At 43.8% G+C, this 14057-nt stretch overlaps 1 protein-coding gene across 2 annotated transcripts in view; it reads left to right on the top strand.

Moving 5' to 3' along the window:
• Positions 1–8913, top strand: part of LOC144594941 (uncharacterized) — a 12117-nt gene extending 3204 nt beyond the window's left edge. The window contains exons 2-5 of one of the 2 annotated variants that reach the window (XM_078401879.1): positions 451–804; positions 2130–2271; positions 4998–5156; positions 7013–8913. In XM_078401879.1, the coding sequence (XP_078258005.1) occupies positions 2131–2271; positions 4998–5156; positions 7013–8446 (1734 nt within the window). In that variant the 5' untranslated portion in view covers positions 451–804; position 2130 and the 3' untranslated portion in view covers positions 8447–8913. The remainder of the gene's footprint in view (positions 1–450; positions 805–2129; positions 2272–4997; positions 5157–7012) is intronic. The other variant, XM_078401880.1, reaches the window with a different exon arrangement.
• The last annotated feature ends 5144 nt before the right edge of the window (positions 8914–14057 follow it).

The raw sequence follows: 14057 nt of genomic DNA on the forward strand, positions 1-14057 counted from the left end.
ACTCTATTACTGTGCTTCCTCTTCTTGGAGGAGCAATTTCCAGTTAGGCAACTCTCCTGCAAGGTAATCCTCGCTGGCATTTGAGACCTTACAAACGTTCAAGTTTGGCTCCATTTTTGGGAAGAGTGCCCGTGTGGCACGGTGGCGCAGTGGTAGAGTTGCTGCCTGACAGCACAGGAGACCTGGGTTCGATCCTGACTACAGGTGCTGTCTGTACGGAGTTTGTACGTTCTTGTGACCTGCATGGGTTTTCTCCGGGTGCTCCGGTTTCCTCCCACACGCCAACGACCTACAGGTTTGTAGGTTAATTGGATTTGATAAATGGTAAAAGTGCACCGAGTGTGTCGGATAATGTTAGTGCGCGGGGATCGCTGGTTGGCGTGGACTCGGTGGGCCGAAGGGCCTGTTTCGTCAAAACTAAACTGAATTAAATCTGTGTTCGTGTTTCAGGTGGAAAACCCTATGTCAGAGCCATCAAGATTACCCTTGTCTCTCGACATCTTAATCTCAGGATCTGACAGCACTAACGCTCGGCGCATGTCACAATCTGTTGCTCATTGCTTCTGATACACTTTACTTCTTAAGACCATACATCACCCTCATCAGTCCACGGGCAGAGACAGACCAGTCCTGGACATTTGTTGCAAATGCAGAGTTCCTGCGAGGTAATCTTTCAAAAGATTTCTCTTAAATGTCAAACAAAAAACAAAAACATCTCTGCCTCTAATAACTTCCCAGCAGCTATTAGTGGATAAGATTGGATTCAAACTACCATGCTATGGATAAACTGCCATAGCCCACAAGGTAAGATTGGCTGCCTGGGTTAGGTACTGAAAGATGTTTAATTGCTTTTGGAAACATCCCGGCTAAAGTCAGTACTTTCACGAAGGGGAAAAGTTCCGTTTAGTTTATTGTCACGTGTACCGAGGTTCAGTGAAAAGCTTTAAGTTGAAAAGGCACCCCTACTCTTATGACAGGGAGGTGCCCATTTTACATCTGAGGAGACCTAAGGGTGGCACAGTGGAGCAGCAGTTGGTACTGCTGCCTCACAGCTCCAGTGACCCCCTCTGCTTCGATCCTGACCTGTGTGAGGGGTTTGCACGTTCTCTCTGTGACCTGATGGGTTTCCTCCGGGTGCTCCAATTTCCTCCCATATCCTAAAGACATGTAAGGTGTTGAGTTGTATGCAGTAAATTCGTCCTAGTGAAGGCGGGTGGGAGGGGAAGGGGGGGTAGAATTAGGAGGATCTTGATGGATAGGTGAGGGAGAACAGGTTACTGGAAAATAAGGGGAGGTACAGGATTGATTAGAATACTACGAGAGCCAGCATAGACTTGATGGGTTGAATGGTTTCTTCATATTGTCATACGGCATGGAAACAGGCCCTTCGGTCCAACTTGCCCACACCGGCCAACATGTCCCATCTACACTAGTCTCACAGTGTGTTTGTCCCATAACCCTCTAAACTTGTCCTATCCATGAACCTAATTGCTTCTTGAACGTTGCGATAGTCCTGGCCTCAACCACCTCCTCTGGCAGCTCGTTCCATACACCCACCACCCTTTGCGCGAAAAAGTTACCCCTCAGATTCCTATAAAATCTTTCTTCCTTCACCTTAAATCTATGCCTTCAATGTCATAAGAAAATATCAATTGGGATTAAAATGAATAAGAGTGATGTCAGGCTTTGCATGAAATCACATTTAGCATTCTCGAAAAATGGATTTGATTGATACTTTTCAAGACGTGCTTTTCCAAAACTTATATAAGTTTTATAAAGGGTATTCTGATAAAGGGTGTTATTGTATAAAGGGTAATGGTGTTGCCATCCTCTTTCCTGCCCCTCCTCTTGATGCTACCTGCGAATTTACTGTACACCATGATAGACACTAAATGCTGGAGTAACTCAGCGGGACAGGTAGCATCTCTGGAGAGAAGGAATGGGTAACGTTTAGGGTCGAGACCCTTCTTCAGACATCTTCAGTCGCGACCCGAAATGTCACCTATTCCGGCTCTTCAGAGATGCTGCCTGGCCCGCTGAGTTACTCCAGCTTTTAGTGTCTGTCTTTGGAGTAAACTAGCATCTGCAGTTCCTCGTTACACTTAATATCCACCATGTTCTTTGTGCAGAATGGAGAGCTATGAAGAGTTCTGCAAGGCTCACCTTGCTCAGATCCAATGCAAGGTCAAGATGGAGCAACGTTCTCTGCCGGCATCGAACTCCACAGGCTCTTTGATTCGGTTTCACGGTGTTGCTGTTCTTTCACCACTGGCAAGTGATCATGGCCGTGCCATTAGGTCCCATTAGTTCCTTGTGCTTTTCGTGTATTAAATCGGATGTCCTCAGAAATGTTAATCGATTTTAGTGTTATTTACCCTAAAATGATAATGAATAACTAGAGAGGCACAAAGTGCTGGAGTAACTCAGCGGGTCAGGCAGCATTTCTGGAGAACATGGGTGGGTGACGTTTCGGGTCGGGACCTTTCTTCAGACTGATTGCAGGGAGGGGGCGGGAAAGAAAGCTGGAAAAGAGGAGAGGCAACACAGTACATGGCCGGTGAGAGGTGTTGTTCTATAGAGGGTAATGGTGTTACCATGCTCTGTCCTGCCCCTCCACTTTTCCAGCTCTCTATCCCACTCCCCTGCAATCAGTCTGAGGAAGGGTCCTGACAAAGAGTTGCTGCCTTACAGCGCCAGAGACCCAGGTTCCATCCTGACTACAGATGCTGTCTGTTACAGAGTTTGTACATTCTCCCCGTGACCTTCATGGATTTTCTCCGGGAGCTCCAGTTTCTTCCCACACTCCAAAGACATACAAGTTTGTAGGCTAATTGGCTTGGTATAAATGCAAGTTGTCCCTACTCTGTGTAGGATAGTGTAAGTGTGCAGGGATCGCTGGTCGGCGCAGACTCGGTGGGCCCAAGGGCCTGTTTCCGCTCTGTATTTCTAAACTGTAAACTAAACTAAACGAAAGGGTTCCGAACCTGAAACATCACCTATCCATGTTCTCCACAGATGCTGCCTGAGTTACTCCAGCATTTTGTGACTTTCTTTGGTATAAACCAGCACCTGCAGTTCCTTGTTTTGACACGAATAGCAAGAACTTATGAAATAAAACAAATCTGTCCATTTATTTAAAAGTTTAAAAATGCAGTAATTTTCCATTACTTACTGTGGGGAATGTGTGTGAATATTCAGTGCCAGTCCAGACTTGGGCAGGGAGAGATTCCCCATTTCGAAGGAGATTTTCCATTCATACTTCCCACCTTCCTTAATATCTGTCAGGATCATCACACAGGTCATTTATGTGATCTTTTTGGTTTTCTACCTACGTCAAAGACTGGTAGAGCTACTGCCTAACAGCGGCAGAGACCCGTGTTCGATTCTGAACTTGGATGCTGTCTGTGTGGAGTTTGCGTGTTCTCCCTGCGACTGCATGGGTTTCTTCTGGATGTTTAGGTTTCCTCACACATCCCAAAAGACGTGTGGGTTTGTAAATTAATTGTAAATTGCCCCCAGTGTGCGTCGGGAAAGTGGGATAACATAGAACTAGTGTGAACAGATGATCGAAGATCAGCGTGGACTCGATGGGCCGAAGGGCCTGTTTTCGTGCTGTATCTTTCAATCAATCAATCAATCAAAGAAACTACGATTAATTTATATTTTGCTAATTTGATTTATAATTTAATAAGTGCTTTAAGTTCTTTTAAAATTTATTTTCAAGCTTTTAATAATTTTTGAATGTCTGTAACATTCAGTCACATGTGAAAGGTTTCACTGCTTGAACAGTCTTGGTCGGTTTTAATCACCTTTTTTTGTGAATGATGATGGGAAGATGATGTTAGATGGTGCAAGACTTGCTGAGATAGATCTAGCAGCCTCTGAACTGCAACTGTTCAATGTCTGACTGGTGGGAATTAAATTAGAGAAATGTACGGCACTATGGCCCTGCCAAGTTAAACTAATCTCCTCTGCCTACAAGTGATCCATACCCCTCCATTCCCTGCACATCCATGTTTATTTAGGAGTTGCCACCAGAAGCAGGTGATCGGTCGTCCAAGGACCATGAATTCTTGCTCATTGACTGATTTTTAATCCATTTTTTTAGGATCAGGGTGTAGCTAGCAAAGCCACCATTTATTGGTCGTCCCAAATTGTCATGTGATAGGAGTAAAATTAGGCCATTCGGCCCATCAAGTCTACTCCGCCATTCAATCATGGTTGATCTATCTCTCCCTCCTAACCTCGTTCTCCTGTCTTCTCCCTCTCCTCAGTGTCCATGTCACTGAGCTACCTTCGTGACGTCCTACCGTCCTTCTTGTGAATGTGTTCCCACAGTGTTGTTGGTTAGCAAGTTCCTTCATGGAGACCCAGCAATCCTATTTCCCAAATCAGGACGGTGTCATTCTTGGAGGGGAACGTCCAGATGGTGGTGTTGCCATGCACCAGTCGGCCATGTTCTTTTTGATGGTGGAGCGTCGTTGGTTGGCAAGGTTTAGGTGTAAGATAATTATTGCCACACGTACCCGAAGCACAGAGAATAGCTTTTGTTTACGTGCTATCCAATCAGATCAGAAAATATTACGGGACCACCACCGATGATTTTATGGCAACTGTTGGTCCGGCACCTCCGTTAATTTGGTCCAGGTTAAGAAAGTGCACTTGAAATCCCTCCCGGAAATGTGGCGCCTCAGCCGGGTGAGGCGGCCGATCGTGACCTCATTGGGTCGGATTGGCCGCCTGTGGCCGGGGCTTTGGAACTCCAGCAGATCCGTTCCCATAGACAACCTCCGTAGCTGACTTTGCGGGTCGGTATCTCGCAACCCCCCCACCCCCAGGCCGTGACCTCTGTTGGTCCGGTAAAACAGATAGAGGGAATAGGTTACATGGAGAATTAGTGGGGAATTGGGCACAAGCTCAATGCGCCTTTTATGTCACAAGGAGATATTAAATACTGCGCCAAAAAACACTCATCGAATGATAAGGATTCTTTTCAGCTTTCCTCAAAACAAAGGGAAGAGATACGTGAATTGAAAGCCAGGAGCTCCTGCAAAGCCTCAAATGAGAAACTGCCTGAAGTACGAAGAAGTACATCATTACTGAATGTAGACGGACCATTGACCAAGGAAGCATGCAACCTGCTCCATAGTTTGCTGGTGAGGACTTTGTTTCTTAAATTAACCGGGTAGAATGGGGAGACATTAGCAATGTCTGCAAAGACATTTCTAAAGACAGTGAAACACAATACACTGTGCAAAAACAGGACATGAATGCAAAACACAATTAGAGACCAAGTCCATGGTAGTGCAAGAGGTGGTCCCTAGCGTTCCATTGCCGAGGTAGGGTGAGGGTTGTGCAGGTTAGTTCAAGAACCTGATGTTTGCAGGGAAGGACACAAAGTGCTGGAGTAACTCAGCGGGCCAGGCAGCATCTCTGGTGAACATGGATGGACGACATTCCTGGACTCTGAAGAAGGGCTCCGGCCCGGATTGACACCTATCCATGTTCTCCAGAGATGCCGCCTGACCTGCTGAGTTCCACCAGCACTTTGTGTCCTTTTGTGCAAACCAGTATCTGCAGTTCCTTGTTTCTACACCCAAAATGTCACCCATTCCTCTCTCCAAAGATGCTGCCTGTCCAGCTGAGTTACTCCAGCATTTTGTGTCTATCTTCGGTGTAAGCCAGCATCTGTAGTTCCTTCCTGCACACCTGACTTCTACATGATGGCTGCAGGGAAGTAGCTTTTCCTGAACCCGCTGGTGTGGGGCATAAGATCTTCTACCTCCTGACCGATGGTAGTAGTGAGAAGGGGACATGGCACAGATGGTGGGATCCTTAATGATAGATGCTGCCTCCTTGAGGCAGTGCCTCTTGTAGATGCACTGCTTTCGATGGTGTGGCAAGGGATTAATACTCTCCCAACTCCGTCCCCTTTATTTCCAGTCCTTTCTGTGCAGGCTAATGTAATTGTAAAAAACCCCACATTTGTTGCCATTTATTTGAAAATAATTGACATGAAATCAACCCTAGAAATCTGAATGTGCAGGATGGAACTGCAGATGCTGGTTTAAACCAAAGATCAACACAAAAAGCTGGAGTAACTCAGCGGGTCAGGCAGCATCTCCGGAGAAAAGGAATGGGTGACGTTTTGGGTCGAGACGTCACCCATTCCTTTTCTCCAGAGATGCTGCCTGACCCGCTGAGTTGCTCCAGCTTTTTTGGTCTATCCTTGGAATCTGAAACGTTGAACAAAATGTATAACAAAACTTATTTTGAATATTTTTTTAAATTTTCAATCAATTTTAAAATCATATCTCTTCAAGATAGAACATTTTAATTGCCCTCCCCAAGAGTAAGAAACTCTTTCGCACAGGCACATGCTTGGCCATTCAGGAGTGCTGTTCCAGATTGGAGCTATGACTGAGCGTAGAAGTAACTAATAAACGATTAGTTTTCAATGACTTGATTTAGCCACACAAAGAGCCATTTATTGAGGAAATCTGGGAAACATTATTTGTTTCCAAGGATGCCCAACATGCCCGGTGTTAAAGAGATGATTAGTGTAAAACAATTGGAAAACTACAACCACAGTGCAAATAAACCTCAAGAGTCTTCCAATTGTTTGTGCCCAATTTTACCGAATAGTGAAAGGGCTGGATAGAGTGGATGTGAAGATGTTTCCACTGGTGTGAGAGTCTAGGACCAAAGGTCATAGCCTCACAATAAAAGGACGTACCTTTAGAAAGGAGACGAGGAGGAATTTCTTTAGAGGGTGGTAAATCTGTGGATTTCATTGCCACAGATGGCTGTGAAGGCCAAGTCAATGGATATCTTCACGGTGGAGATTGATAGGTTTTTGATTAGTAAGGGTGTCAAGGGTTATGGGGAGAAGGCAGGAGAATGTGGTCGATCGGGAAAGCTAGATCAGCCATGATTGTATGGTGGCATAGACTTTGATGGGCTGAATGGCCTAATTCAACGCCTATAACTTATGAACATGGATTTTGAACAGGTCACTGATGAGATTGGAGAAACACGCTCAACAAACCTTGAGAGAGCTCACGCTTCTGCAGGGATGACCTCTGATGTGTTTAATGAAAGATCTGATACTTCAAATCACCACAACGGTTCTTGCCTGGATCGCCTAGTGATGAATAATCCGAGGGTCAACAGTTGCACAAATAATGGTCCAAAACCAGATGACTTTCCAAAGGCAGCCGTCCATGCACATCAAAATGTCACCGCCCCTAAAATAATTGTCGCAACAAAGCACAAAGCAGCCAATTCTACCAATACGCAGGAATGTGATCGTCAAGTTGAGGGTGATGATACTGCAGAGATAATGAGGGACAATGAAACTCATGGCACTGCATTAGATTTCTTCCGTCTTCCAACTGAGCAAACCTTCCTGAGAGGGGGTCTGTCTTCTCAAACAATCGCACCAAGCCTCCAGATCCTATTGAAAAAGTCCAGGGAGTATCGAGATAGGCAGAGACAACAAAAAGTGCTGAAGAACTTGCATTTCAAAGGCGACGCAGAAAACCTTTTCGATAAGGAAAATAATTTATGTGCGAGAAAAGCTGGCAAAAGTACCAGGGAGAGAAGGACTGGTTTTGGAAAAGCTAAACTGCCCAGCACATTGTTAAACCTTGATCCAGCACTGCCAACTGTTTCCTCACTGCATTTCACTTATTTTCCTAAACAGAACAACATTTCAGTCGCTACCAATGTGAGCACAGCAAAAATAACTGAATTGCTGCCCTATCTGAGTCCCACCTTATCTGAGGAGGAGAGTAAAAAAGACAAAATAGTTGATGCGGACCCATTATGTTCAAACTCTGGGGATCAAGTATCCCAGTCTCAGGAGGCGATGAACCAAATGTACAGAAGCCAAAATGGTGGTTTCATGATACCGAACCTACCACTGAGTGAAAGCCCAGTATTGTCCAGAAAGTGGACCTGTTCAGCACAGAGGCTGCTTGTAAATGCCCCAGTCAATGTTGGCAGTGAAGTGGTTGAACAACAGAAGGACAATCGGTCAGATTCACCCACGGATCCACCAAAAATCAATGTAGCACAGAGGGAAAGCATCAGCGAACTGGAAGTGAACCTGAATAGTCTGAAAGCTTTGATAACCGATCTGCAAACCACATTAACCTCATCCTGCAGCGTAACAACGGACGAGCAGTTACTGAATGATGGAGCAATTCCACCGCAGATTGTCAGGGAATGTTTGGGCATCAAATGTACATGGGATGATAATGGAACCGCTGATATTGCGGTAGCTGAATTATTGGAGGACAAAGGAGATGGTGATCAAAGTTCCCCATCAAGCGAGGAGTCAAATCTGCAACCTGTTAGTTGTGTTCCTGCTGCATTTCAGGCCGACAATCCACAGGACTCCGTCGTACAAGAAATACACAGCGAGGGAATGTCTGTACAGTAATCCCCCAAAGTACCTACACTTCTGACGGCAGGTCTAAGTCCAAATTGTTTTTCTAGCCACAAACAGAATAGCAAAGAATCCAGCCATTAATAAGTCCTACGACATGGATATTCCATCTTCACTTTGGACAGAGGATGTTAACTTGAAGCAGAAGATGGATCATTCAGAACTATCAGTCACTCCAGAACTCAGACCAAACGTATTAGACCACAGCGTCAAAAGGAAATGAATGATGAACAGTGCCAGTGATGACATGAACTGCAGCCTGTTGCTTGGATGAGAGACACTAAAATATAATTGCTACTTGAGTCTGAACTGAGAAGATAAAGAACTCCAGTCATAAAATAAGGAGCATAAAGTCTACTCACACTAAAGCGATTTTGATAAAACAGCCAAATGTTCTTTGGGATAATAATATTTTTATCTCAACTATTTAATGATGAATATTGTACTTTTGTAATGGACCATTAGGCTAATAAATTATTTGAAAATCACCGCAATCCTTTGTTATTATGAAAGATATTTAACAACTTGGATCAGTAGAGGTGCAGGCACCAAATATTCTTGGTAATCCACAGATAACCGCTTGCCTTGGTGTTACTTGGGGATGAGATCATGGCTTGAGGTGATCCATTTAATGCCTCTTGGATTGATTCAGCAATCTGACATTCCCAGCAGGATATAAACAAAAAGCTGGAATAACTCAGCGGGTCAGAAAGCCTCTCTGGAGAAAAGGATTAGGTGACGTTTCAGGTCGAGACCCTCTTCAAGCTGAGTCAGGGGAATGGAAAATGAGAGATGTAGACGGTGATAGAGAGATATATAGAACAAATGAATGAAAGATATGCAAAAGAGTAAAATTATCTTTGGTTTAAACACATTCCCAGCAGGATGTCAGGCTTGAAAGGAAGGTGTGATTCTGAATCAGAATGATTATCTTGCAACCTCATTCACCTCGTGTTCCTCTTGAATGAATTTCAACAACTGGGGCTTGTGATCGATAAATATATTCTTGTGTTTAGTAACATGTAGAGGACTCTAAAACTAGAGGGTATAGTGTTAAGGTGAGAGTGGAGAGGTTTGAGAGGGACCTCAGGGGCAACGTTGTCATTCAGACGGTAGTTTCTATCTGGAATGAGCTGCCAGAGGAAGATGTGGTAGCAGATACGATTGTGGCTTTTAGAGGACATCTGGACAGATATTTGGAGTGGGGAGGGCGGAGGAGGTTGTGGAAATGTTAGTGGGATTTGGGCCAAATGTAGGCAAATAGAACGAGTCCAATATGCTCACATGGTTTGCATGGAAAAGATGGGCCAACGGTCTGTTTAATTGCTGTGCTCTATGACTCTATCTGTTGGGCTGTTTCCAGGTAAGGAATACCCATTGCAAGTTGGCTTTCGGAAGATAGGAAATCAATTATCGTTCATAATGAATAATTCCCCTTAATTGTAGGATGAACAGGTCTTTGAGAAGTCTGAAACATCATTGAAAACAGGTTTAAATGCGGAATCATTTACCCAGGGTTGGGGAATGACAAACCAAAAATGAGAGGGGCAAGATTACTAAGAATCTGAGGCACACCTTCTTCAATCAGGGTGGTGGGAGACAAGCTGCCAGAGGAATTAGTTGAGGCAGGTGCAATAACAGCATTTAAAAGACACTTGGACAGGAAAATCTTCAAGAAAGGTTTAGAGGGAATATGGCCTAAACGCAGGCAAATGGGGCTAGCATAGATGGGGCTAGCATAGATGGGGCATCAATAGACAATAGACAATAGGTGCAGGAGTGGGCCATTCGGCCCTTCGAGTCAGCACCACCATTCAATGTGATCATGGCTGATCATTCTCAATCAGTACCCCGTTCCTGCCTTCTCCCCATACCCCCTGAGTCCGCTATCTTTAACAGCTCTATCTAGCTTTCTCTTGAATGCATTCAGAGACTTGGCCTCCACTGCCTTCTGAGGCAGTGAATCCCACAGATTTACAACTCTCTGCCTGAAAAAGTTTTTCCTCATCTCCATTCTAAATGGCCTACCCCTTATTCTTAAACTGTGGCCCCTGGTTCTGGACTCCCCCAACATTGGGAACATGTTTCCTGCCTCTAACGTGTCCAACCCCTTAATAATCTTGGTCAGCATGGACAAGTTGGGCTGAAGGGCCTGTTTCCATGCTGTATGACTCCCAGAAGAATAACTCAGATAATGCTTGCACAGCAACTATGGTAGGACCATACAACAGACCACTGTCACTGTCACTAAATCTCTTCCACAGCCCCATCCTTGACCTCGACACTTTTTGTGGGACCACTACTTCTCAGTTCTCACTCACATAATCACTCAAGCTCTTAAAAAATGAAAAATTTCAGTAATTTTCTGTGGAGTATAATGAAAAGAAAATGCTTTAAATCATTCCTCTTACGTGTCCTTTGGTTAACATATAGCACCAACGTTTCAAGCTAAACTGAATATAAAGGGCTTTCTCCATCGCTGCTCCCACCCTATGGAACTCACTACCCCAAACCGTCAGAGATTCCTCCTCACTCACCACATTCAAAACATCACTGAAGTCTCACCTCTTCAGCACTGCCTTCAACTACTGAAGGTCACCTCACCTTCTGTCTCCTTTCTCTGTTCGTTTACTTATTTATCTATTTATTCACTTCTCTATGTTCTAGAAATCCCTGTAAAGCGTTTTTGAGTGTTTGAAAAGCGCTATATAAATGTAATGCATTATTATTATTATTATTATAAATACAAATGAAACACAATATTTTAAGTTTATACCATGGGTGATTTACTGTACTTTGATGTTAATCAAGGCAGAGACCTAATGAAGGTAAGTTGCATTGTTAATCTTGACATTTTTTGAGCATTATCCTCAGCTCCATCTACAACAAATAAAATGGTCCGGATGTTGGTGATTTGTATTATAAAATTCTAATACAAAAACAGTTCAGTGAATCAGCAGGACTTTCTAATAGGGCTAACGGGAAACAGGGGTTATAACTACCTGGTGATAGCATGGATACGTGCTCCGTAATTTAAAACCATATTCAGTTGGTACTGTGAAGCTTTACCTGAAAACAAATAGAAAATTCATTCTGTAATTTGTTCAGACTTTAGAGATACAGCGCGGAAACAGGCCCTTTGGCCCAACGAATCCGCACTGACCAGCGATCACCCCATTCGCTAACACTATTGCAGCGCCAGAGACGTGGGTATTGCCTGTACCCGGCTTCGATCCTGACTACAGGTGCTGTCTCTACGCAGTTTTACGTTCTCCCCATGACCTGTGTGGGTTTTCTCCGATAGCCTCGGTTTCTTCCCACACTCCAAAGATGTACAGGTTTGTAGGTTAATTGGCTTGGATTTGTATACTTGGTATAAGTGTAAATTGTCCCTGTAGGCTTGTGTTAATGTGCGGGGATCGCTGGTCGGCCCAGACTCGGTGGGCCGAAGGGCCTCTTTCCACGCTGTATCTCTAAACTATCCGAAAACTAAACTATCCTACACACTAGGGACAAGTTTTTAAAGCCAATTAACCTACAAACCTGTATGTCTTTGGAACGTGGGAGGAAAATGGAGCACCCGGCGAAAACCCACGCGGTCACAGGAAGAATGTACAAACACTGTACAGAGAGCACCTGTAGTCAGGATCAACCCTGGTCTCTGGCACTGTAAGTAGCACATCTATCACTGCGCCACTGTTTTCTAGTTATGTTTAATCATATCATATCACAGTGCGGTCCTGACCTCCCACCAGAGGAGACCCTTGAGCTAACTTTAATCGGACTTTAATGCTATATATTTGCATTAAATGTTGTACCCTTTATCCTTTAACTGTTTACTGTGGATAGTTTGATTGCATTCACATATAGTCTTTTCTTTGACTGGATAGCACGCAAACAAAAGCTTTTCACTGTACCTCAGTGCACGAACAATAACAGAGTAAACCCAACTGAAGTATGTAATTTATCTCATGTTCATTTATAAGCACATTTTTAATGTGACAATAAACTAAACCAAATATGACAATTAAAAGTAGTCAGTTCTAATTAGGTTGGAATATGAGATTGGTACAAAACTATTGTGATTTAAAAAAAATGCCACCCAGGAAAATTGATGGCATAGTTTAAATGCAAACTGACCTCATTAGAGAAATTTTATTTCAAAAAGTTTGGGTTATCTCCATCAGTGTGAATCTACTGATCGGCATGAAATATGGAGCTCAAACTTTGTTAAATTATTATTTAAATATTATATAATAGAATTGCTCCACAAGATGTCACTCCATGCTTTTTGACAGCACAGCACTTAAACGGCAACTCATTAATGGTAAGAGTGCAGGAGCTGGATCGCCCCAACGAGGAAAGCCTGCCGCCGGCTACGGGAGTCAAGATCATCCCCATCGGAAGGTTAGAGGCACCCGATCGCTGGAGGACAAAGAAGGGAGAGATATAACTTTTTTCCACCTTCCATCACAGTGAGGAATGTAGAGGAGTCACTGTGGTGGATGTTCATGTCAAAATGTATTTTGTGTGTCCTGTTGCTTTTTATTGTTATGATGACTATGGCAAATGAAGATCCTCGTATGATGCAAAACATACTTGGCCAATAAAGTATTATTGTGATTGTGAATAGTCAACACCAAAAAAATATGATAATAGCATTTTATGATTTTGTAGTGATCCCCTCGGTCTGTTCTGCATGCTTGCAAACAAATGAACACAAAATCCTTTACATATGCTTTTTCCCTTAAGGAGATTGAAATCGGAACCTATGCACGCCAAACGTGTGAGACAGTATGTGTGTCAAGCTCCCTTCTTAAATTTGCTTCCATTCACTAATGAGCATTTTGTGCTTCTACCGGGGGAACCGGTTTCTGCCTCAGTAACTCCTTAACAGGTCTGCATCCTATTTCCTTTGCAAACGGAATCTAAAGTCTCGTGAGGAAACCAGTATCCTTGCAGGCAGTGCTACATACACGGGAAGGTTAAAACCAGAGTAGGAACCAGGCCAGCAAATGGAGGGACTGATGGAAAGGTGGAGATTGTGACAAATAAGCCCGAAAGGAAAGGATATCTGAAGAGAAGATTAGAAAAACGATGAGAGGTTTAAACAAGCTATGCAGTCAGAATAAAGTTAGAAACAAAAATGCTGGAGTAACTCAGCGGGTCAGGGAACATCTCTGTAGGAAATGGATAGGTGACGTTTCAGGTCAGGATCCTTCTTCAGACTTCCCGACCTGAAACGTCACCTATCCATTATCTCCAGAGATGCTGCCTACACGTTGAGTTACTCCAGCATTTTGAGTCTATCTTTGATATAAACCAGCATCTGCAGATCCTTTTTATTGCATATACGGTCAGAATCTTTTTTTCCAGAGACGATATATGAATTTAAGAGGACATAGCTTTGAGGTGAGAAGTGCAAAGTTTAAAGGAGATGTGCGGTGGGGGGGGGTCTCTTTACACAGTGGGTGGTGGGTGCTTGGAACACTATGCCAGTGGTGGAAGCAGATACCATACTGTTGTTGAGGCTTTTAGATAGGCACGTGGATAAGTAGGGAGGGACATGGATCATGTGCAGGCAGAGAAGATTTGTTTAAATTGG

This window comes from Rhinoraja longicauda, chromosome 6, assembly GCF_053455715.1.
Source record: "Rhinoraja longicauda isolate Sanriku21f chromosome 6, sRhiLon1.1, whole genome shotgun sequence".
NCBI lineage: Eukaryota > Metazoa > Chordata > Chondrichthyes > Rajiformes > Arhynchobatidae > Rhinoraja > Rhinoraja longicauda.